Source organism: Amia ocellicauda, chromosome 14 (assembly GCF_036373705.1).
Source record: "Amia ocellicauda isolate fAmiCal2 chromosome 14, fAmiCal2.hap1, whole genome shotgun sequence".
NCBI lineage: Eukaryota > Metazoa > Chordata > Actinopteri > Amiiformes > Amiidae > Amia > Amia ocellicauda.
The window spans coordinates 20427934-20451050 of record NC_089863.1 but is presented as its reverse complement, the minus strand read 5'-3'; the positions used below and the strand labels follow the sequence as shown (position 1 = coordinate 20451050).

The 23117-nt window shown below is 41.3% G+C and overlaps 1 protein-coding gene across 1 annotated transcript; it reads right to left on the bottom strand.

The window, feature by feature from the left end:
- Positions 1–582: 582 nt before the first annotated feature.
- On the bottom strand, positions 583–22570 carry LOC136767735 (zinc finger protein 420). The gene is made up of 5 exons (XM_066721682.1): positions 22100–22570; positions 21570–21689; positions 13135–13392; positions 12530–12676; positions 583–3424 (listed from the first exon to the last, which is right to left on the bottom strand). The coding sequence occupies exons 1-5, from the start codon at positions 22383–22385 to the stop codon at positions 1143–1145; spliced, it is 3093 nt and encodes a 1030-aa protein (XP_066577779.1). The 5' UTR covers positions 22386–22570; the 3' UTR covers positions 583–1142.
- Positions 22571–23117: the final 547 nt, after the last annotated feature.

Genomic DNA, 23117 nt, shown 5'->3' with positions numbered 1-23117 from the left:
ACATTCACACACACTGAGCAGCACTGAGCTGCGGCTGTGCACTCAGCGCATCGGCCCCATACACCTGGGAGCGTGGACTTTAACACTGATTTGCAGTGTTGTTAGTATAGCAACACAAATAATGATTTATACAACACAATAAAATGTTCCTACAGTATAGTAATTAAATTAGACGATAAAGTAAAATATAATATTATATTCAGTGTATATTTATTTTCAGTTAAGTAGTGTGAACTGCAACGCAAGTTCATTTTTTGAACTGATCAATAAATCGGGTTACTATTGGTCATCATTGTGTGCTGTTAAAACTCCGTATCTATTGCCAGGAGAATTGCAATATGATTACAGCATACTATATTACTATAATGTGATCAAGTACCAAGAAAAATAACTGCAGGCACAATGAAAGGCTGTTTTCATATGCCACTAACAAAAAAATATCAGCGTTTTATAAATACCACATTGATTGTAAATAGCTTACAATGCAATTTGCAAACAGTTCAGAAAATAATATTAAACACAAATACATACATTAAAACAGCAGGGCATTCTTCACAGAAAATAAAAATCAACCATGGAAACTTTTCAGTTAATCAACACTTTATTTCAAGTTTTCTGAAAGAAGAATAACAAACATTACATTTGTTAAGGTTAATGTAGCTCTACCTTCATGTAATTTGACTTTTTGACAAATTACAAAATAAGAAATAGCATTTCCTGTCGCTCGTCTTCTCTCCCAAAATCCCTCCCAACTGGCATTGTTTATTGGAGCAGACTGCAGCTAACTGCGCAGCTCTGCTGATACCTCAGCATACCGCCCATGCTCTAGGTCAGGGAATGAATTCCACTACCTGCACAGTCATGCTGTCAAAATCTGCAGTTGTCTCCTCTGTAAGCTTCTGAAAGACACACACACTCACTTCTACGGACAATTGAACATCTCCTTTAACAAAACTCTGGCCGTCTGACTGCCATGCCTTCAGTTTTATGCCGGTTCATTGATAACGCCCATAGCCCTGCACTTGGACACTGTATTATTGTTCTGCAGGTACAGTAGCTGATTAATAATGTGCTCAGAGTTAAGCACTGCATTAAGATAAAAGTTAATCACAGGGAACACAAAATTTTTATATTTGTTGATTTTATTGACTAAATGCTGCTATGCTCTCTTCTGTGTGAATCTGCTGATGAACTCGAAGGCTTCTTGCATAACCAAAACTCTTCCCACACTGAGAGCAAATGTATGGTTTCTCTCCTGTGTGAGTGACCTGATGAATTTTAAGGTATGCTTTATAACCAAAGCTCTTTCCACACTGGGAGCAAGGATATGGTTTCTCTCCTGTGTGAACGCGCTCATGAGCTTTAAGACTTTTTGCTTGGCTGAAGCACTTCCCACACTGGGAGCAACAATATGGTTTAACTCCTGTGTGAAGCTGCTCGTGAATTCGAAGGTTCCTTGCTTCACTGAAGCCCTTCCCACACTGAGAGCAAACGTACGGTTTCTCTCCAGTGTGAATTAACTGATGAGATTTCAGGCTACTTTCTTGAGTGAATATCGTCCCACACTGGGAGCAGCAATACAGTTTATCTACTGTGTGAGTTATCTGATGATATTTCAGGCTACTTGATTCAGTGAAGCCCTTCCCACACTGGGAGCAGCAATATGGTTTCTCTCCTGTGTGATTACGCATGTGAATCTTCAGGGATGTTGCCCTGTGAAAGCTCTTCCCACATTGTGAGCAGCAATGTGGTTTCTCTCGTGTGTGAATTTTCTGATGAGACTTCAGACTACTTGCTTCAGTGAAGCTCCTCCCACACTGGCAGCAACAATAATTTTCATTGGAGAGAAACCTTGTCTGATGAAATTTCAAGCTACTTGCTTCAGTGAAGCACTTCCCACACTGGCAGCAACAATAATTTTCACCAGAAACAAACCCTGTCTGATGAATTTCAAGGCTGCTTGCGTCAGTAAAACTCTTCCCACACTGGCAGCAATAATACATGGATGATAATGTATGAGTTTTATGATGAGATTTCAGCCTCCTTTCATCAGTGAAGCCCTTCCCACATTGGCAGCAACAATAATTTTCACATGAGAGAAACCTTGTCTGATGAAATTGCAGGCTACTAGCTTCAGTGAAGCTCTTCCCACACTGGTAGCAGCAATATGGTTTCTTTACTGTGTGAATTGTCTGATGAGATTGCAGACTACTAGCGTCAGTGAAGCTCTTCCCACAGTGGTAGCAGCAATACAATTTCTTTACCATGTGAATTGTCTGATGAGATTGCAGGCTACTAGCTTCAGTGAAGACCTTCCCACACTGGGAGCAGCAATACAGTTTTTTTACTGTGTGAATTATTTGATGAGATTGCAGAATACTAGCTTCAGTGAAGCTCATCCCACACTGGGAGCAACAATACAGTTCCTTTACCGTGTGAATTGTCTGATGAGATTGCAGGCTACTAGCTTCAGTGAAGCTCATCCCACACTGGGAGCAGCAATACTGGTTCTCTACGGTGTGAATTTTCTGATGAGATTTCAGGTATCTTGCTTCAGTAAAGCCCTTCCCACACTGGGGGCAGGAATATGGCATCTCTACTGTATGAGTACGCTTGTGAGTATTGAGACATATTGCCTTACGGAAACTCTTCCCACATTCCGAGCAACGGTGTGGTTTCTCAACAGTGTGAATTTCCTTGTGACTTTGAAGGTCTATAAGCTGACTGAAGCTCTTCCCACACTGAGAGCAGTAGTACGGTTTCTCTCCTGAGTGTATGCGCTGGTGAACTTTAAGACATGTTGCCTCATTAAAGCTCATACCACACTTTGCACAGCAGTACAGTTCTGCCCCCTGGTGTTCATTGTCCTCAGACACCACAGTGTCTAACTCCAGATCATTATCCTCAGTCTTAATGTGATCAGATACCACAGTGTCTAACTCCAGTTCATTGTCCTCAGTCTTAATGTGATCAGATACCACAGTGTCTAACTCCAGTTCATTGTCCTCAGTCTTAATGTGATCAGATACCACAGTGTCTAACTCCAGTTCATTGTCCTCGGTCTTAATGTGATCAGACACCACAGTGTCTAACGCCAGTTCATTGTCCTCGGTCTTAATGTGATCAGACACCACACTGGATTCACATAGAGTTCCGTTAGGGTCCAGCTCAGTACCAGCTGCACTGGGCCCACACTCGGATCCCAGTGCTCCAAGTCCCTGTGTTAAACACACAGTCTGTGGCTCAGCCCTGTGGTCAGACTCCAGTCCCTTGAGCTCCTCCTCACTCATGTGCTGCTCAGCCAGCCCCTGTTTGTCTTCAGTATCTGTGGGCTCTGTGTCCTGCCTCAGACTGGAGCTCCACTCCTGCTGCTCAATGGGAGTCTTTTCCTCTAAGTCAGGGAGAGCGCTGGCCTCTACAACTCCTGGGGGAGAAATAAAACGGGAAAACAGCATTGAGAACAGCAGCTCTGAGGACAAGCCACTAGTACAGGTCAGAATAGCATCCAAGGACTTTTATCAAATGTATCTATACCATAAACTCGATCAACAAGACATTTTGAAGCATTAGATTATATAGCAGCCTTATAAACTTGAACCTCTAAATCAAAAATCTTTTCATTTATGGAATTATGGATGTATTAAAATAAGTATTCCTTTATTCCAAAACCTGTTTAACAGTCAACAGATTGTATTATATGGTGTAATATGTTTTATGCATCAAATTAAAAACAACTCTGTATGTGTTTAACGCATTTCCAGCAATTTGTACCATTCAATGTTTTAATGGAAGAGTGACATTCTTTATTTGTTAAAATGACATAGTGGAATGCTCAGCTTATTTGCTATCCACATGCACAGTATTATAGTGTTGTTTTACAATAAGTATATAGTGTGATCAGGGTTTACATTAGCCGGCAAATGCCGGCTTTTCGACAGTATCATGTGTAGTTGTACGGCAGATGAAAATATCAACAGCCAAAATGTCCGGTGGGAAATATGCCAAATAAATAATGGAATTCGTGGAATTTGGACTGACCAGCCTACTTAATTTAAGACCTACTTTCTTCTTAATTTAGCTTATTTTCAAGTTATTTAAATTTGACAGGCTTGGAATGCAAAAGACATACATTTAAATGTAGGCTGATATCTTTATTTAATTAACAATAGCAAGGCTATTGGTTTTATTTTATTGTTGTAGCCTATATGCTCCGTTCGCAAAGTTTATGAAGAGTTGATTCTGCTGACTACTTAAAATACATTTGTTGGATCATAGGGTTTGTGTTTTATTGCGGTTTAAATGTAGGCCATTATATGGCTATTTAAAACATATGTCCAGTACTTGTTCTATATGGCCAAAATTGTGGAATATCAATGGCCATATTGGCCTTCAAAAAAAAAAAAAAAAAAAAAGTGTGATGCAGTGCTGGGTGATGAGAGACATACGAGTCTCCATCACTCCCTGGACCCAGGATGGGGGCAATTTACCTGGAGCTTGAGATTACTGGCTCCCCTCCTCAATAAAACAAGGAGCAATCAGATTACTGATGCTGAGACGCAAGAGGAGAGTAGTTCTGTGAGTGAGAAGAGTATTTTCAAGGATTGCTTTTGGGTTAATGGGACTTTGTTTATGAACTACAACTTGGATTATGGATTCCGAACTGGCTTGATTGTGGTTTTGTCTTGCTCGTGTTTTGATTAGTTATGGGTGTAGATAGGGACCTGTTTTAGTGCGTTTAGTTTAGGCTCAGGACGAGCTAGGGTTTAGTTTACATTTTCCATCTGTCATTTTGGTTTTGATCATGGTGCATTGCTTATTAAATCGCTACTTTGCACTGTAAGTCTTTTGTGTTTGCGAAGCCCCCGCCTGAGATCACCAAGTACTGGGTCCAACTATCACGATACCACAACCAGGGAATACAATTAACACGCGCCACCCACCAAATGAGGGTAGATTTATCCAGTGGCAGGTAAATCGGTCAATTTTACCAGCCACTGTGGTGGAAGAAAGATTTGGAGTCGGGAGTTCTAGTCAGAATTTATTACGTGTACAGGAGGAACAGCGCAACACAGAACTCAAAGGATTTTAGGCCAGCATGACACTTTAGAGGTTGTTAGTGGAGTTCCACAGGGATCAGTACTAGGGCCTTTGCTTTTTCTAATCTATATTAATGATCTGGACTCTGGGATAGTTAGCAAACTTGTCAAATTTGCAGACGATACTAAAATAGGTGGCTCAGCAGATACAATCTTGGCAGCACAGGCTATTCAGAGGGACTTAGATAATATTCAGTTGTGGGCCGACACCTGGCAGATGAAATTCAATGTGGACAAGTGCAAGGTAATACATGCAGGTAACAAAAATGTCCACTATAATTACATTATGGGAGGTACAGATCTAGATGAAGTAATGCATGAGAAAGACCTAGGAGTCTATGTGGACTCCTCACTTTCTCCATCCAAACAATGTGGGGAAGCAATAAAAAGGCAAACAGGATGTTAGGGTATATTGCCAAAAGTGTAGAATTTAAAACAAGGGAAGTAATGTTAAGACTGTACAATGCACTAGTTAGAGCTCATCTGGATTCTGTGTGCAGTTCTGGGCTCCACACTTCAAGAAAGATATCGCTGCTCTAGAGGCATTTCAGAGGAGAGCAACCAGACTTATTCCAGGTCTGAAGGGAATGTCCTACTGAGAGACTGAGGAACTGAACCTTTTCACCCTGGAACAGAGGAGACTACGTGGGGACTTGATCCAAGTCTTCAAAATCATGAAAGGAATCGACCACACCAAACCAGAGGAGCTTTTCCAGATCAGCAGGGACACACGCACCCGGGGACACAAATGGAAATTGGGCTTCAAGGCATTCAAGACAGAAAACAGGAGACACTTCTTCACACAGAGAGTCGTCACAATCTGGAACAAACTATCCAGCGATGTGGTAGAATCTGAAAGTTTGGGAACATTTAAAAATAGTCTGGATAGGATCCTTGGATCACTTAGATATTAATGAACACCAAACGAGCACGATGGGTCGAATGGCCTCCTCTCGTTTGTAAACTTTCTTATGTTCTTTCTTATGTTCCCCAAAAGTTGTAAGACAGAACAAAGCTTTTATACCCCCTCTGGGACATACGCCCAAGGGGCCTTAACATTTTACAAAGTGTCTGTAAATGGTCATTTCTAATAACTAGAATTCTACATTGCCAAATTGCATTAGAAGGTACTTGGCAGATAATGCATTGCAAGAAAGGAATGTGAGCTGCTGATAAAGTTAGGAGTAACAGCACACCAAGGACAAAGGCAGGATAGGATTTCTATATTTTTCCCCCACACCACTGTGGCATGTAGCCAACAAGTGTACAGGAACTCAGCTTTTAGTTTCTGATAGAGTATTTGTCGGTATGTTTCAAAAAACGAATTTGTTGACTATGTAATGTTGGAATGTTTCCCCGTTTTTGCCTGCACCTTATTATCGACCTCTGCTTTGCCTGCCCATGACTACCGTTTCTTGGATTCTGTCTTCTGCCCTGTTTGAACAATTGCCTGACCTCTTGCCTGTCCCCCTTGACGAGTCTTTTGCCTATTCCTATGGATCCTGTTTGCTGGCCCTCGACCCTGGGCCGTTTCGACTCCTCTTTGCCTCTCCGGACCTGGGTTCGTTCATCCTGTGGCTAGTCAGACATTACATGGACAGTCTTCGGTCCAGGAGGACATTTCATGGAGAGCAATGAAGCAGAAGTAAGGTGGTTAAGGATATGGAAAAATAATGTCTTACTTTTAATAATTACTTTTCACAGTCATAATTAGACTTTTTAATTTACCTGGATCAAAGTGTTTCAGACTTATAATGACAGAAAAGGAAAGGGGACCGCAACAAATACACACACAGCCAACTATTGCCATTTATTTTGTATTCGCTGTAACTCGAACGCACAATAATGTTTCCGAACATAAACCGGCAGTCTGAGTGTGGTTTGGAGAGGAAAAGTCAATAGTTTAGTCAAGTAGACTGTATCAATTAGCTAGATAGATAGGTCTTACACATTTTGTATTTCACTGTTGTGACCGGAAAACATTGCCACAAGGACGCTAATGTCCAGGCATTTTCGTTGCAGCTCACATTGCTAAACTAGCAATTGAATGAAAATGTATACAAAAATTTAAGAAAAACATATTGGTCAGTCAATTACAGCTGTAATTGCAAAATATTCCTTTATAAAACAAATAGTCACAACCTTTATGGTTAATTTGAAATTGTGACAATATAAATTTGGGAAAAAATAATAGTCTGACACGAGATGAGTGAGAGTTGACAGGTCTGCTGTTATTATGCCATTTCCATAACTCTTTAAATAATGTATTTTTACAGAGATGATATTTAACAAAGTTGTTGTGTTAGCCAAGTACTCATCAATTGCATCAATTACAACATTTTAATTTATGGGGAAATGATTTGTGATAGAGACATGAATTTTTTGCTGTGTAGTGGAGATACTACTGAAGAGAAACGTGCGGTTTGTTTACATTGCGTCTTTGCTGGCGAGCATGGTATTGACCAATGGAAAGGATGTCACTGTCCGTCATTCCTAGAGCTTATATATTTTTTCAACGCAACCACAGACCGTGACTCTATGAATATCTAGCCAATCCAATGAAATGATGTGCATAAACCTAGAGAAGGGAGTAGCAGTGAAGAGGAAGAGGCGTATGAAGAGCAATAATGTGTCACCATATAAGACCCCTTCTCATGTGTGTTTATACAGATCCCCATTAGCTGCCATGTTATTGCATATGTGATTGATTAATTTGAAAAAGATGCTCCCACAAAGTGTCTCTACTAGCAAGTGATGTTTGCTGGTAAGTTTTTTCCTTCTACCAGACACAGTGGCTAGAGGCCAAAAAAGTTAATTGTATCCCAACCACAACGCATTTTTACACGATTGGCCATGACAAATGGCATCCACATGACACAACAGGTTCTGTACTTCAGGGTACTGGACAGATTAAAACACATTTCCATTTAAAACACTAGAATTTTGGGTCCAATGCAAAAGCAACTTCCATTAACAGACTAATGCTGCTGCAACCCCCCACAAGGACTTTTTGTAATATTACAATCTAGTACTAAAATGGATTTATAATTGAAATTCCTGTCACTTTTCTACACAAAGTATTACATAATGTCGATGTTGGAATATTTAAATTTTTTTAATTAATTACAAATTAAAGGAAAAGTATTCACCGCCCTCTGTATGACACTTCGATAAGCTGTGGTGCAGCCAATTGTCTTCAGAAGTTATAATTAGTTGAAGAGTCCACTGGTGTGCAATTAGTGTCACATGATCTCAGATTAAATGCACTAGTTTCTGGAAGCCCCCAGAGTATAGTATATCCTATTGCGTGTTATATAATATCAGTCTTTAAATTACAGGAAAACTGTTAAATAGGCTATAGAAAAGCACCATAGCTCATTTAAACCATGGGTTATTATAATGTGCGTCATACTTGAAATTATGTCATTAAAAACGTGGACATACTTCACAAAAGTATGTATTGAACCAAACTCAATCTTTACTGGAAATGTAAATTCCCAGAGATGCACTCAAAGGAAAAGGCTACAGCAGTTTGCTTATCAATTCTTTTTTTCCTACATTATCATTTCACCAAAATGAATTTCCAGCAATGTGTAGACTACATAAAGAACATGCTTGCTTTAAGAAAATAATAGAGTAATAGAAGAGAATACATGTAGGTCAGATGTAGTCTATTTTTTTGTCAGGTCCAAGTTTCTTGGTCAAGGTAGTCAAGGTCCAGATTCCGGGGGGTGGGGGGCGGGAAACATCCAAATGTCCCTTTCTAATCCACATAATTCTGTTCATTAGTAATAGATCTGTTACTTATACATTTAGTACATTGATTTGACAAAGTACAACAAATGTTAAATACATGTAACATTAAAATGCTTCCATACCACTTTTTAATTTGTTAAAGATTATTGAAGGCATATAGAAACTTACAAGTATTTTGTTTTATTAGATTCAAGTCTTTACCATTCCCTTCATCACTGTCCACTGCACAAAATAAAACTTGCAACAAAGGGGAATGAGGCATTAACGGCAGGGGTCTGGGGGTCTTGAAATATGTCCAGACAACAAACGATCCGCAGTTTCAATGATTATTGATAGAAATCAGGTAAACAAATATAATACCCGTTTTTTTGACAATTACAAAGTGACGCTCCTGCCCCAGTCCAGAATGCGTAAAGAGACATCCAAAGCGGGAATCTGTGAGCAACTAACCAAGACTAGACTCATCGTTCTAGAGGTCGCATTAACCAAATATTTTCTGTCATTGTCCAATTTTCTGATGACGGAAAAATCTGAAGGCCGTCTGTCATTTTGACGGATTACACGGAGGGTGATCTATTGTAACTTGTAACTGTAATTCCCACCCCTGTCCAGTTGGTGGAGAGTGCACATATGAATGAGCGATTATCTAGTATCGTCTCATCTTTGATATCAGTGAATGACGTCTTTGTCCCGTGTAGCTTTAATCACCACCACATATAAATTGTAAAAATGTAATGGCAGCCGAGTGTGAAAAAAGTTTCTTCAAATGGCCAAATAGTTGTGATGATGTTGATAAAAGAAGTGAAAAAAAGAGGGGCTGATGCAGATGCGGTTGAGGATGAAGGACAAACAGACATTTATCGGTCACTGGCAGTTAATGTTACAGGGCAAGCAAGTGGCAGCAAGGAGGTCAGGAGGGAGTACCAGGTTCAGTGGGAGCAGGAGTTCACGTGGCTGAGGAGGGAAGGTGGCAAAATGTTCTGCGACATCTGCATAAAAGCTAACATGTGTAACGGGTTTGTCTGAGGGTGCACAATAATGCAGAAATTAGCTTTGAATGATCACAAAAGTAGCCATAGCCACATCGAAGCTTTACAGGTGGTCAACCAGAGCATGGCAATGGTCAAGCATGTTGTTATAAATAACAGGCTGCCTGTAACGAGGCATTAAAAACACAGCTTAAGGTTGTGTTGCATAAGGCAAATGCCAACACCGTGAGCCACCAATATCCTAACCAAATACACCACTTAGAGTCTGCTGGGTGTCCAAACCTGAACAGTGCACACACGTACACCCACCATGACACTGTCAGTCAAATGGAGGACGCTATAGCAATGACAGTGGAGTGCAGTGGATGACTGCCTCGTCAAAACAGCAGATATGTCGGGATAATAGTAGATGAAACTACTAATATCAAGGTTGAGAAAATCACATACCAAACACTTCAGCAGAGAGGGGAGCCTGAAACTGTTCATTGGAAATCATGTAATACCCTCTGGCACTGCAGAATGCATCACAGCATTGTGTTGACAGGCTATGATGTAGCTATGGATCGGGAGTTGGACAACAGCTGTGTCAGAATGACCGTCCCTACCTCATAGACATTCACTGTGGTGTGCACAGAACGGCACTGGCTGCCCATGATGCCTCCAAGGCTGTGCGTGAAATAAGTGCATATGTCACCACTATTAATAACATAAAAATATTACAAGAATTCCCCCCCATTCGAAAACACAGATTAAATGAACTCCAAAACAAAATGGAGGAACATGACACGTTGAGCCTAAAACAACCATCGGCTACGCACTGGCTGTCATTAGAAAGGGCGGTTAAGGGCATACATGCCATCTGGGTTTCTCTGGTGTTGGATTTGAAGGAGGAGGAAGCTGCGAGAGACTGCCCGGTGGCTAAGGGTATTAGAAAGCACCTCCAAAAATACACATTCCCTGCCTTAACTCACCTGCTGACTGACGTCTTGTCTCGTCTTGAATTTCACGTTCCAAAAAGATGTTCACGAAAGGTTGGACGGAGGAGATGTTAAAATGACCCTTGCTAGCCTATAGGACTTGATGAATGGGCCAGGTGAGGAGGAGACGGAATTCAATTAGGCTTTACAAGACTGCAGGTTCTGTGGCATAACGCTGATGCAGGCAGACGCGGAGAGCTTTTCAGTATTACGCACAAAGCACATCACGGAGGTCATCAAATCTTTCAGAAAAAGATTCCCTTCGGAGCATGTGGACCTCATTGCTGACCTCGACACCGTACTCAATGCATCTCACTATCCGGGTGCTGACAACGCATTAAAGAGCTATGGGCTGGATGCTTTGGAGTGCGTGTGTGACCACTACAGGTCACAGAGGGGTGTGGCTGTACCACTGGTGCAGAAGGAGCTCATGCTGCTGGATTTCCTCCCAGTGAAGCGAGTGCTTGCAGGATCGGGAAATCCCACAATCCAGAGAGTCCTACAAACTTTTGATCGCTTCCCTGAGAGAAATGTTTACAGACTTCAAAAATTTGGCTGAAGTAGCACTGGTAATTCCAGTCTCCAGTGTGGCAGCAGGTCACAAGTTCAGCCTCCATAACCAAATTAAAACTGCCACGAGAAGTCATCCCTCCGAGGCAAAGACGCAAAATCTCAGCATCAGACAATTGCCTCAGCATCAGTCTCCCTTGATGCGTTTGATTATGCAGAGACGAGCACCTAGTTTAAGTCGATGCAGACCAGGAGGAAGGTTTGAGCAGTCGATTGAGTTTTGTTCAGTCCAGTCTATTAAATGTCTTATTATCATTAAAATATGAGAATTAAAATGACGGATAATAATAGATTATGATGGAATTTTTACGACCCGAATGTTGCATTGCCACATTTGGTGTGGATGCCTATTGGTTAGGTGAGGTATTTCCCATCACATGGTAAGAAAACTTTTCCTGATCACTTACAAATTTCTTCTGAAGGTTTGGCTTCAAATTGTGCAATTTCAGGACAGGAGATATACAAAACACAAGTGTCTTGAGTATGGTCTGTAGAAGTCCCGCGTTTAAAATTGTTCAAAATCAAACATTTTAATATATTTTGGGAGCATTTTGCGGTTGCTGCCCCCCCCCACCAAGAGTACAGCCTTCTTCAGTATCGCATGCAAATCAGACAAAATTCTACCCCTATAGCATGATTGTAGAATTTGAGCATTCAACAGTTTATAACCTTTTCTATTTTTCTATTTACAGGTGTGATTTGTTGCTGAAATAGTTGGAAGCGCAGCAAAGATACTATGACTGTTACAATTTTAACTGAAGTTCTATAAAAACTAAATACTTATGCAATCCAATATAATGTGATTAGTGAGTTCATGTTTATGCTCATATCTAAATGGCATTTTCATAAATCTGATTAAAATGAATTTATTGCAAGTATTACAGATTGGTGCCCCACAAGAAGCCCAGTTAACACCTGTGTAAATGAGACAAAGGAATGCAAATTAGGGGAAAAGGTCTCTTCCTTCAGAATTAGGTGGAGAATTAACAGCAATATGTTTTGTTTTTCATTATTAGTAGTAGTAGTACATCATAGAAGATGTTTATTAGCTACTGGATTTCTAGGTTACTGTACAAAGCGCAAGTTAATTCTTGAACCGACGACTCTGCTCATTACCACGCAATGGAGTAAAGGTAGTTACCGCTGGCTGCTCCCCGGGGCTCCGCGTCTCTCTGTCCGCAGCTCCACTCTGCGCTCCTGGCTCCGCGGCTCGTCTCTTCCACCGCCTCCCAGATCTCACACAGGGCGGCTCTCATCAGCTCGGTCAGCGCCGAGGGAAGACAGGTACCTGATAGATCATGCAAATATGACAATTTATTAAATTGCCGACTTCTCTTGCTCATGTGTTTAACACACTGGATAGCATGTGGGGCATCAGTTGAAACAATACTCAGAGTGCCGCTAAAGAGAAACTAGATTATATTTTTGGCTGTTATTTATAAACCTATTTTGAGATTTGTTATGGACGTGTATGTTAAACACTACAAAGTAAATTAAAAAAAGAAAAAAGGAAAAAAAAGAAAAAAATCTATTTGAAAAATGTCTAATTTCACTGGTCTGTTTATAAACCAGGAGTTCACTTTGTAGAAAATAGGCTATATGCATCTGAATACAGTGTGCAGTGCGCTTTAAGCAAAGCACCCATTCCCTAGGTAACAATTTAATATTGCAGCAATGTTGTCTGTTACTAGGGTTCTGTTCGGTCTAACTAAATAAATGTTGATGTTACAATTTGTTGTTTCCTACCAACGGCTGCCCCCCTAGTCGGTCTCTCTTTGACTCCTTGGCTCTTCACAGGCAGCCAGTCTGCCCTGGAGCTCCAGTGACAAACAGCCTCCGTTACCGCAACCATGAGCTCCTGCAGCCTTTGTCTCAGCGCCTCGTTTTCTCTCTTCCTTTGGGTTGTTTCCTCTCGGTCCTCCGACACCGTGTCTTCCACCGCCTTCCAGATCTCACACAGGGCGTCTCTCATCAGTTCGGCCAGCGCCGAGGACAGACAGGTACCTGATCAATTATGCAAACATGACAGAAAATGAATTAAATTGTGGATGCCTCTTGGCCAAATGTTTAATACACTAGAGATAGCATGTTGGGAATCAATTGATAGGAATTTGATGAAGGAATCCTCAGAATACTGCTAACAAGAAACTAAATTATATTTTCAGCTCTGTAATTTATAAACCAATTTTGAGATGTTATGGATGTGTAGGCCTATGTTAAACAGTCCAATTCTTATTGGGTAAAACAAAAACTAATTTCTGTTGTGAAAATGGTTTGTTGTGTTCTGCACAGATTTTATCTTTCCATTTAAAATCGCTTAGATTTGGGGTCTGATGAAAAAGAAACTTCCATTAAAAGACCAATGCTGCTGCTGCCACCGCCTTGTCTGCAGTGGTTTGCATAAGTATTTACCCCACAAGGACTTTTTAAAGTGTTACAATCTGTGATTAAATTGGATTTAAAATTGGAATTCCTGTCACTTATCTACACAAAGTATTGCATTGTTGATGTTGGAATTTTTTTTAATTAACTACAAATAAAAAAATGGAAAAGTCTTGATTGCATAAGTATTCACCCCCTTGGTATGGCACACTTAAATAAGCTGTGATACAGCCAATTGCCTTCAGAAGTCACAATTAGTTCACTAGAGTCCACCTGTGTGCAATTAAAGTGTCACATGCCAAGCCAGAGAGAGAGAGAAAGTTACGGAAAAGCTCCAGTCAGGGTTGGGCTATGAAATAATATCACAAACATTAAACATCCACTAGAGTAGTATTTATTTATTTTTCCCCCCTCTTCTTAGTGGTAAGTGGGATCTGAAAGTGATAGTCCTCAAATTGTCATTAATGTTGCAGTGTAGGTAAAAGTAGTTTGTTTTAATGTACATATGTAATTTGTATGGAAAAAAATATTTTGATGGGTGACCTACTGTGCCTTTAAAAAAGTCGAGTTCACCATTGCACTTGCTCACGTGTAGCTTATCATGCATGCGTGACAGTTGTAGTCCTAAACTGAAACACTACCAGCTGAACAGTTATCTTTTCCAAAATTGATAATTTTCTTTAAAGAGGACCTGCTTCGCATAAACCACCCACTAATACAGACCACATATTAGCACAGAACCCAGTACAAAAAGATACTAAAATCTGTCATCAGGAGGTATGATGATAATTATGTAAAATTTGGGATGAGGCCATTCAAACTGCAGCATCATTTGAACACCAGGCACAGCATTTAGCTGATGAACCAGTAAGCTTATTTTTGCATAAACGGCAAGAAAAAAAACGAATGGCAGAGAATTGCTTACTTAAATCTGCAATGGTGTCAGAATCAGCTGAGTTTACTGTGAATGAGTATTGACTCATTAGTCTTATTTCATAGCCTAAATGTCCTCTAGAATAAAACTTGCAGACATATGGTATAAAATACGTGAGCTGTGTGAAACAAATTAGTAAGTTAAACATATAGTCACTACTAATACTAATTAACCCCTGAATCTTAAGACTAGAAAAAGGATTTAAACCTCTCAAACTGGAAGAACAAGCCACTCACTCTTGAATTCAGCTACCCTTATTTCAGACTTACTTTAAATTTAAGGGGGGAGAGTAGGTTTCCCCATTATGGCTTGTATACTAAAGGTGTAAAGGTGTTTTGCTCATTCTCTTTAAAGTCTGAGAAATCCAATCAACCTATTTTATAATATTATTAAAAATACGACACTCGCCATTGTCTGTAATGTACTTCAGTGCTGTATGGTCTAGACCGGGATGGTTTCACAAATGCAAAAGGAACAAAGCTTTTTCACAAGACTTTATTCAGAACAAGCTGTGTGGTTGCTCACAAAATCACAAAAAACAGCAAGCCATTCTCAGAGGGAGAATTCATCAAGGAATGTTTGGTTGAATCTGCTGCAATGTTGTGTGTGGACATGATTTGGTTTCAAGACAACAGACACAGAACGTAACTGAATGTCAGTTGTGTCCTATAATTTACGAAAAGTATAAAATGGCCCTCTGAGGACGATTTAGGCGGATCCGCCCAAAATTGGGGCATCAATTACAAACTATTAATTAAAGGCGAAACGATCTCAGATAAAGACATGTGTCTTTTTAGCTGTGTACCCGAGACTCTGCTGAAAACAGCCATGTGCAGTTTGTTTACATCACATACTTCCTGGTTTTAGAAATGCAATGGGCAAAGCAGCACATGGGGCTGGAATTGCCCAATGGAGAGGATTTGTGTCATGTGCCATGGAGACTGCTGTTTTTAACTAGCCAATCAAAAAAAAGGCAGATGGAATAGATCAGCTGATAAATGTTGGGTTACAGACACTGAGTAGAGCCAGAGAGAGAGAGAGGCTTATACAATTCAGCTCATAACTCAGCTATAATACATGTTACTGCTATATATGCAATATCTATGGATTCAGAACAGCTTCAGTTATGCATATATTATGTACTTATAATACAGTATATACAAGTGGAAAATGTGCAATGTAAAAAAAAAAAAAGTTACATTATTTTTTTCCAGCAATGGAAAACAGAAGCTGATCCAGTTTGGGCATCCACTCTGCCCAGATTTACCCCTGCCAGCCCCCCTGGGGTGCAACTGGTCAAAACAAAGACTCAGTCCACTGGATCACAGGCAGAACAATCACACACCTTTGCCAATTGTCCTTTTGGACACACCACACCCTCAATATAGCCCTGCTGCTTTGAGCAGGAACGGTGAGCACTGTAAGGTCAGCAGAATATATAACAAGACCCCCTGGCATGCCAGGTGCCCCTCTGCAACTTCCTAGAGGCCCTGCTTTGCTCAGTGGCATGTCTTATAAAGGAAATCTGATTTCCTAAACCATTACATGTTTATATATATTTTTATAAATCAAAAGAGACTGCTTGTCTGCAGAGGCATTAATCAAGAGATTGGATGCCCTCTAGAAGCCCCCCACCACTGCAGGTTGATCTGACCCATTCACACTCTGCAGTTGACCAACAAGATTAAAGAACTACATGCCTAAACAGTGGGGGAGAGGGGGGCAGAAGCCCCCCGACACTACTGAATGCTCTGGCCCATTCACACTCTCCGGCAAGAACAAAGACCCCTAACCAGCGTGGGGAGAGGGGTTGAGGGGGGCGTTGTGGTTGAAACAGGTGTACACTTCCTTCCGGATACGAGGTAGACATATTAGATAAGGCGACGTCACATCATAAAAAATGACGTCGCGCCCTGTTCGCCCAGCATTCTACTGGTGCAACCGCTTTAATGCGTTTTACAACTGCACTGCATTTCCCAGTCATGGCTGCTGCCCCATCAGTACTGATGCCAATGCATTTTCTCCAGTTTATATTGTTGGCTTATGAAATCATCTGGAATTTTAAAAATGTCCTCCCCTGTGGCATGACTTAGAATTTTGCAGCGAAATTTCAACTCTATTTATTCATTGAAGTCCCACTCGTAGACAAACAGTGCGACAAAATGTATTTTTCCTACATCTGTCGATTCATCCAATTGAAGTGTGCACAGCGTGCACACACAGCGTTATCAGACAGCAGGGTTGTTTTCAGTTTTCGGGCAGATTCAACACAGATCACGACTTCACACGTCAACGGCTGCTAGAAGTAGAAGTTGTTCCCCAATCGTGTGAGGTTTCTTGTTTTTCACTATTCTCAGTGATGCAAGATAGGATGCCTTTAACACTGATTCTGACACCATTGCAATCATTTAAGTAAGCAATTCTACCTTTTTTTTCTTGCCGTTTATGCAAAAAAAAAACAAAAAAAAAGTGCACTGCATTCCACCATGAAGCACTGTCAACAAAACAAATGGATGCAGAATGACATGATGTTCTTCATAAGGTAATTATAATAGTAAACTTTGTCAAAGCAAGACGATTTTATGTTCCGAGATGGGCGCAAGTGATGACAAAGTCCTGCTGCAATACCTAATGGCCCATCCCTAAATCCACAATATCACTATATAATATATACTTTTGCTTATATCTTAACTTACTGTGTAGGTTATTTATGGTCTATAAAACTGTATATACGTTTAATATGTTCGTTTTTTTTGCTTTGTTTTAGGATTTTACTAGCGTTTAACGATGCTCTGGTCACTCCACAGACCGCCTCTGTTGTCTGCTGCAAGTGGTACATTCGATTACACCCTGACGTGCACAAGTAGCGATCGTTTCCAGTACATTTCTATATAAAATACTACTGGAGTAAGGCTGGAGAACACAATCCGAACATGACCGCTAGCATGTGGTCGGTAGAGGGCATGCGTGAAACCAGCACACCAGAAGTAGCGTCAACAAGGCATAAATCGCTGACAAATCCATAGATTTCAATCCTAACAGCTCTTAAATGCAAGATAATGGCTGCGTTCACAACACTTGTCTGCCGACTAGATTGCAGACGGGAGTCTGCGCATGACGTCACGGTCTGCGCAGACGAAGTATGGAAAACTTTGGCATTGGAACTACAGTCTTGAGCAGAACAAACATGGAGTCGGTGTTGAGAGAAGTCAGTCCTAGTCGCAGAAGAAGTTAATGCTCATGCTCCACCAGCTTCATACTTTATAGTGTTCAGAAAATGGGCCATTTAAGTAACTTTACGACCCTTTAATAAATGTACATTTGTAGAATGTTTTATTCCTGCTCATTGTTGGGACACTTAAACACTAACATATGGATCAAGACAACTTTTTTGTACAATATTTACACTGGTTTCAAATCTACATTAAATGTGTGAATTGAAAGAAATACACATGTAAAACATTTTGTATGTATTATGGATTTCCTTGCCAGGGTGCAACTTACAAATGCACATAATACGTGAAAATTTGGTTAAAATGTATACATATACCACTAAAACATGCATATTATTTTATTGTTGAACCAACAATCTTTAAAATATTATATTTCTGCTGTACTTTGCCATATCTAGCATGACATTCATAAGATCCTTTATAACATGACTCAAGGGCAATTCACACCCCCTGGAAAATGGCACATGGAGTGAGGTCTGTCTCTGACTGAAAGAGTTTTTCACAAAGCGCTCGTTTGTTTTGCAGCCGCGGCTGTACAGACTTTTTGCCTATGGATGCGTGACCTGATGACGTCTTTTCCAGCCAAGTTCATGCAGATGGCTAACTTGGACAGGTTTGTCGCAAAGTATGCATGTCGTGGCTAGTGCATCATGGCTGGGTTCACATGGACTAATTCTAGAGAATCTGTACTGGCTCGCAGCGATCTGCACAAGCCATTGGCTAGCATTATGAGCAACCCCCGAGAAGGGGGGCTAATGCATTGGGAGAGTGTATTTGCAGAGTAATTGAGAAGCTTTTAAATTAGGGACCAGGGAGCTCTGACAATGGGAGATTTTTCTTTCCTTAGTGGAACGAAAACGGAGGGAAACTGCTAGTAGGAAAGTCCTGAAATGTTTGTACCTCAATGCCAGGAGTATAAGGAACAAGATGTTAGACCTAGAAGCCACAGTGCTGGCGTGTGACTATGATGTTGTAGGAGTGACAGAAACATGGCTTACAGAAAATTATGGGGATGAATACAAGTTGAAAGGATACACACAGTTTAGGAGAGACAGGCAAAAATCAAAGAAGTGGTGGCTAGCATTATATGTCAGAAATGACACTGAGGCAGAAGAACTCAAATTAAACTAGTAATGAAACAATCTTTGTGGGTTAAACCTTTGAATAAAAGATCTGGAGGATTAGTGGTAGGAGTGTTACAGGCCACCCAACTCAGAAAGATGCTGCATTGTACAGTGTAATCAGGACTGCATGTAGCAAGGATGTGGCTGTTATAATGGGGGATTTCAATTTCCCAAACTTAGACTGGGAAAGCGCAGTTGGGACTACAGAAGCAGAAATAGAAATGGTTGAGATGGTAAATGACTGCTTTCCAACTCAATTTGTCAAGGAACCAGAGAGAGCATGCACTGACTTGCATCAAGGGTTGGGCAATATGGCCAAAAATGTTATCACAATAAAAAAAGTCATAAATGATAAATGTCAAATCATTATTTCTTTCAAGTTTAAAGGCTGATTTTTGCTCCTCTGTGAAAGTTGAAGAAACCAGACAGTTAATTGTGGTTTTAAAACTATTCTTAATGGTCAGAACATGAAAACACTTGCCAAACAGTGGATCATTTCACAAATTATGTCAGAAGATATAATCTCAAGTGCCATGTGGGATCACAAAGAAATTAAGAACAAAGTTTACAAATGAGAGGAGGCCATTCGACCCATAGTGCTCGTTGGGTGTTCAATAATAACTAAGTGATCCAAGGATCCTATCCAGTCTGATTTAAATGTTCCAAAAGTTCCCTTCATCATTTTGAAGACTTGGATCAAGTCCCCACGTAGTCTCCTCTGTTCCAGGGTGAAAAGGTTCAGTTCCTCAGTCTCTCAGTAGGACTTTCCCTTCAGACCTGGAATAAGTCTGGTTGCTCTCCTCTGAACTGCCTCTAGAGCAGCGATATCTTTCTTCAAGTGTGGAGCCCAGAACTGCACACAGTATCCAGATGAGCTCTAACTAGTGCATTGTACAGTCTGAACATCACTGCCCTTGTTCTCAATTCTACACTTTTGACAATATACCCTAACATCCTGTTTGTCATTTTTATTGCTTCCCCACATTGTTTGGATGGAGAAAGTGAGGAGTCCACATAGACTCCTAGGTCTTTCTCATGCGTTACTTCATCTAGATCTGTACCTCCCATAATGTAATTATAGTGGACATTTTCGTTACCTGCATGTAACACCTTGCACTTGTCCACATTGAATTTCATCTGCCAGGTGAAAACGCAAAGGCCCTAGTACTGATCCCTGTGGAACTCCACTAACAACCTCACTCCAGTTAGAAGCAACTCCTCTAAATCGACACCCTCGGTTTCCTATACATCAACCAGTTCATAATCCATCTACTTACATTACCCTGAATGCCTACAGCTTCCAATCTGAGGATCAGTCTTTGGTGTGGAACCTTATCAAAAGCTTTTTGGAAATCTAAGTATATCATATCATATGCTTTCATGTGATCTACAGCTGCAGTTGCATGTTCAAAACATTCTAATAAATTAGTAACATGATCTGCCTCATCTAAACCCATGTTGACTATCTCCAAGAATATGGTTTTCATTGAGATGCTCCTCTATTTTCTGTCATCATTTTTTCCAACATTTTACAGGTGATGCAGGTGAGACTGATTGGTCTGTAATTTCCTGGCTCAGTTTTGTCCCCTTTCTTGTGGATTGGTATGACATTTGCTGTCTTCCAGTCAGTGGGCACATCCCCTGTTCTAAGTGTCATTTGGAATAATCGAGTTAGCGGCCTATAAATTTCCCTCTTTTCTTTAAGTACTGTTGGAAAGATCCCATCTGGCCCAGGTGATTTGTTGGTTTTTAATTCTGCAAGTCCCTTTTAGTACCTCCTCCTCATTTATCCTGATCTCGCTTAGGGTTTGACTGGACTGATTGTCAACCTGTGGCATGTCATCTGTTTTTTCTTTTGTGATGAGTTACGTAATCATTCAAGGAAGAAAATGAAACAAACACCAGCTCTTACCAGAGAAAACTAAGCATCTTATCCGACAGTGGTCATAGGGGTTTCGGCTTAGTAACTCAGCCCACCCCGCGCCCATGAATACAGATCTGGGTTTACTCTAAAACATAAGGACTGGTTTAATAAATGCGTCCATAAACGCCATGATCGAGACGTGCACACTTTAGTTGAATTATAACCGGCTGTATTGTACCTGGATGATTAATAGTGAAACGTGTATTTTGTTTCAACTGTAACTTGCCCTAGTTAGTGGCGGTTGTAGACCATTTCAGCTGGGAGGGCCTGGCCGGGGCCAGTTGTATTATAGGGGGCCATCATCATCCCCGCGGTTGGCCGAATTAGTACAATACTGAAACTAGTATTGCTTTCATACATTTCTGCAACAAATACGGAGTGTGCACTTGCATAGACTTCAGTGAAGCCGCCTTCTTTTGCCACAATGTAGACAGTATTTACTCTCCGAGCTTCTGCTTCCTATCTCCCCAAACGCCTCCATACAGCTGCGATTCACCTGATTCACCGCATGAAACCGTGCGATTCACGCCGTCGGATTTCATGGAAATTGCATTATTACCACGCAATGGAGTAAAGGCAGTTACCGCTGGCTGCTCCCCGGGGCTCCGCGTCTCTCTGTCCGCGGCTCGTCTCTTCCACCGCCTCCCAGATCTCACACAGGGCGGCTCTCATCAGCTCGGCCAGCGCCGAGGACAGGCGGGTGTCTGACGGATCAGGCAAACAGACAAATGAATAAAGAGCCGCTTCTCCGGCCGAGAGCTTCACACGGGAGCGCATGTCGGCATCAGTGCGCAGCGCCGCTGCACAAACCCGCTCTCCTCATTTACCCCTGTTTGGGATTTCTTACGGACGTGCATGTTAAACACTACAAAGTATAAAGAATAAAACGAAAAATGCTACATACAACTAGTTTCACGTGTGTATGTTTACAAACTAACAGGAGTTCACTTTGTTTTCAGAAGCAACTATTTTCTATGGTGCGCAGTGCGTGTAATAAACACCCCGCAGTCCCAGCCGTTTAACGCTGCAAACGCTGTCTGTTACTAGAGTTCTGCCCCGTGTAGCGTTTGATGTAAATGAAATAAATGTGGAAGTTAAATCCATTGTTTCTTACCAACGGCTTTTTCCCCGGTCTCTCCCTCTCTCCTCCCGGCTCCTCGGCTCTGCACAGGCGGCCCGTCCGCTCCGGAGCTCCAGTGACACACAGCCGCCTCCCCCGCCACCATGAGCTCCTGCAGCCTCCGCCTCAGCGCCTCGTTTTCTCTCTGTCTGCGGGTTATTTCCACCCGGGACTCCGACACCGTCTCTTCCACCGCCTTCCAGATCTCACACAGGGCGGCTCTCATCAGCTCGGCCAGCGCCGAGGACAGGCGGCCGCTCAGAGCCGCGGACACCGACATTGTCGTGCAGAGAGAAATACAAGGTTCAGTTTATGAACTAATCAGAAAAACAGGTCGAGCGATGAAACGGCTGCTGTTTTTTCGCTGCACTGGAGCACACAGAGCGCGACACGAAGCGCGAACTTCCCGGTAAACAAGGATCCAACAAGAGCCACTTCCGCCTACTTACCTGGGAACTTCCGTCTTAGCCGAGGCGGTGCATTGTGGGATTGTATAGACCCCCTCCCACTATGTTTGTCTGTGTTCCCTGGTCCTGGAGAGCCCCATCCACTTAACTTTATAGGTCACCTTAAATCACCAATTTCTAAATACTGGGGTCACATTGGAGTTGTTAATCAATTGAGCAACTCAGTGCATTGCTCCAGTGGTTTCCTCCAAACCATCTCCTCCTTCAACGTTTCAAATTAAATACATCCAGGTGTTTATAAATTGGTGCTAGAAGGGTGACCACAAAACCCTGCTGGATAAGGGCTGTATTATAAAATAAGTAACATTATGTAATAGTTTAGACTGTTGAATTTATAGAAGGCAGTCATTTTTACGTGATGAATGTCGTATGTTAACTAAGTAGTGAAGTCAAAAAATGCAGTTAACTATAAGTGTAGTCTGTATTTCATATAGCCTAGATATAGTCAACAGTTACATGTGTTTCCTATTCATATATCTATGGATGTGGTTGTGTAATGATCCAAGTGATGCCTATTATCAGACATATGGTTGTGCAACTGGGGA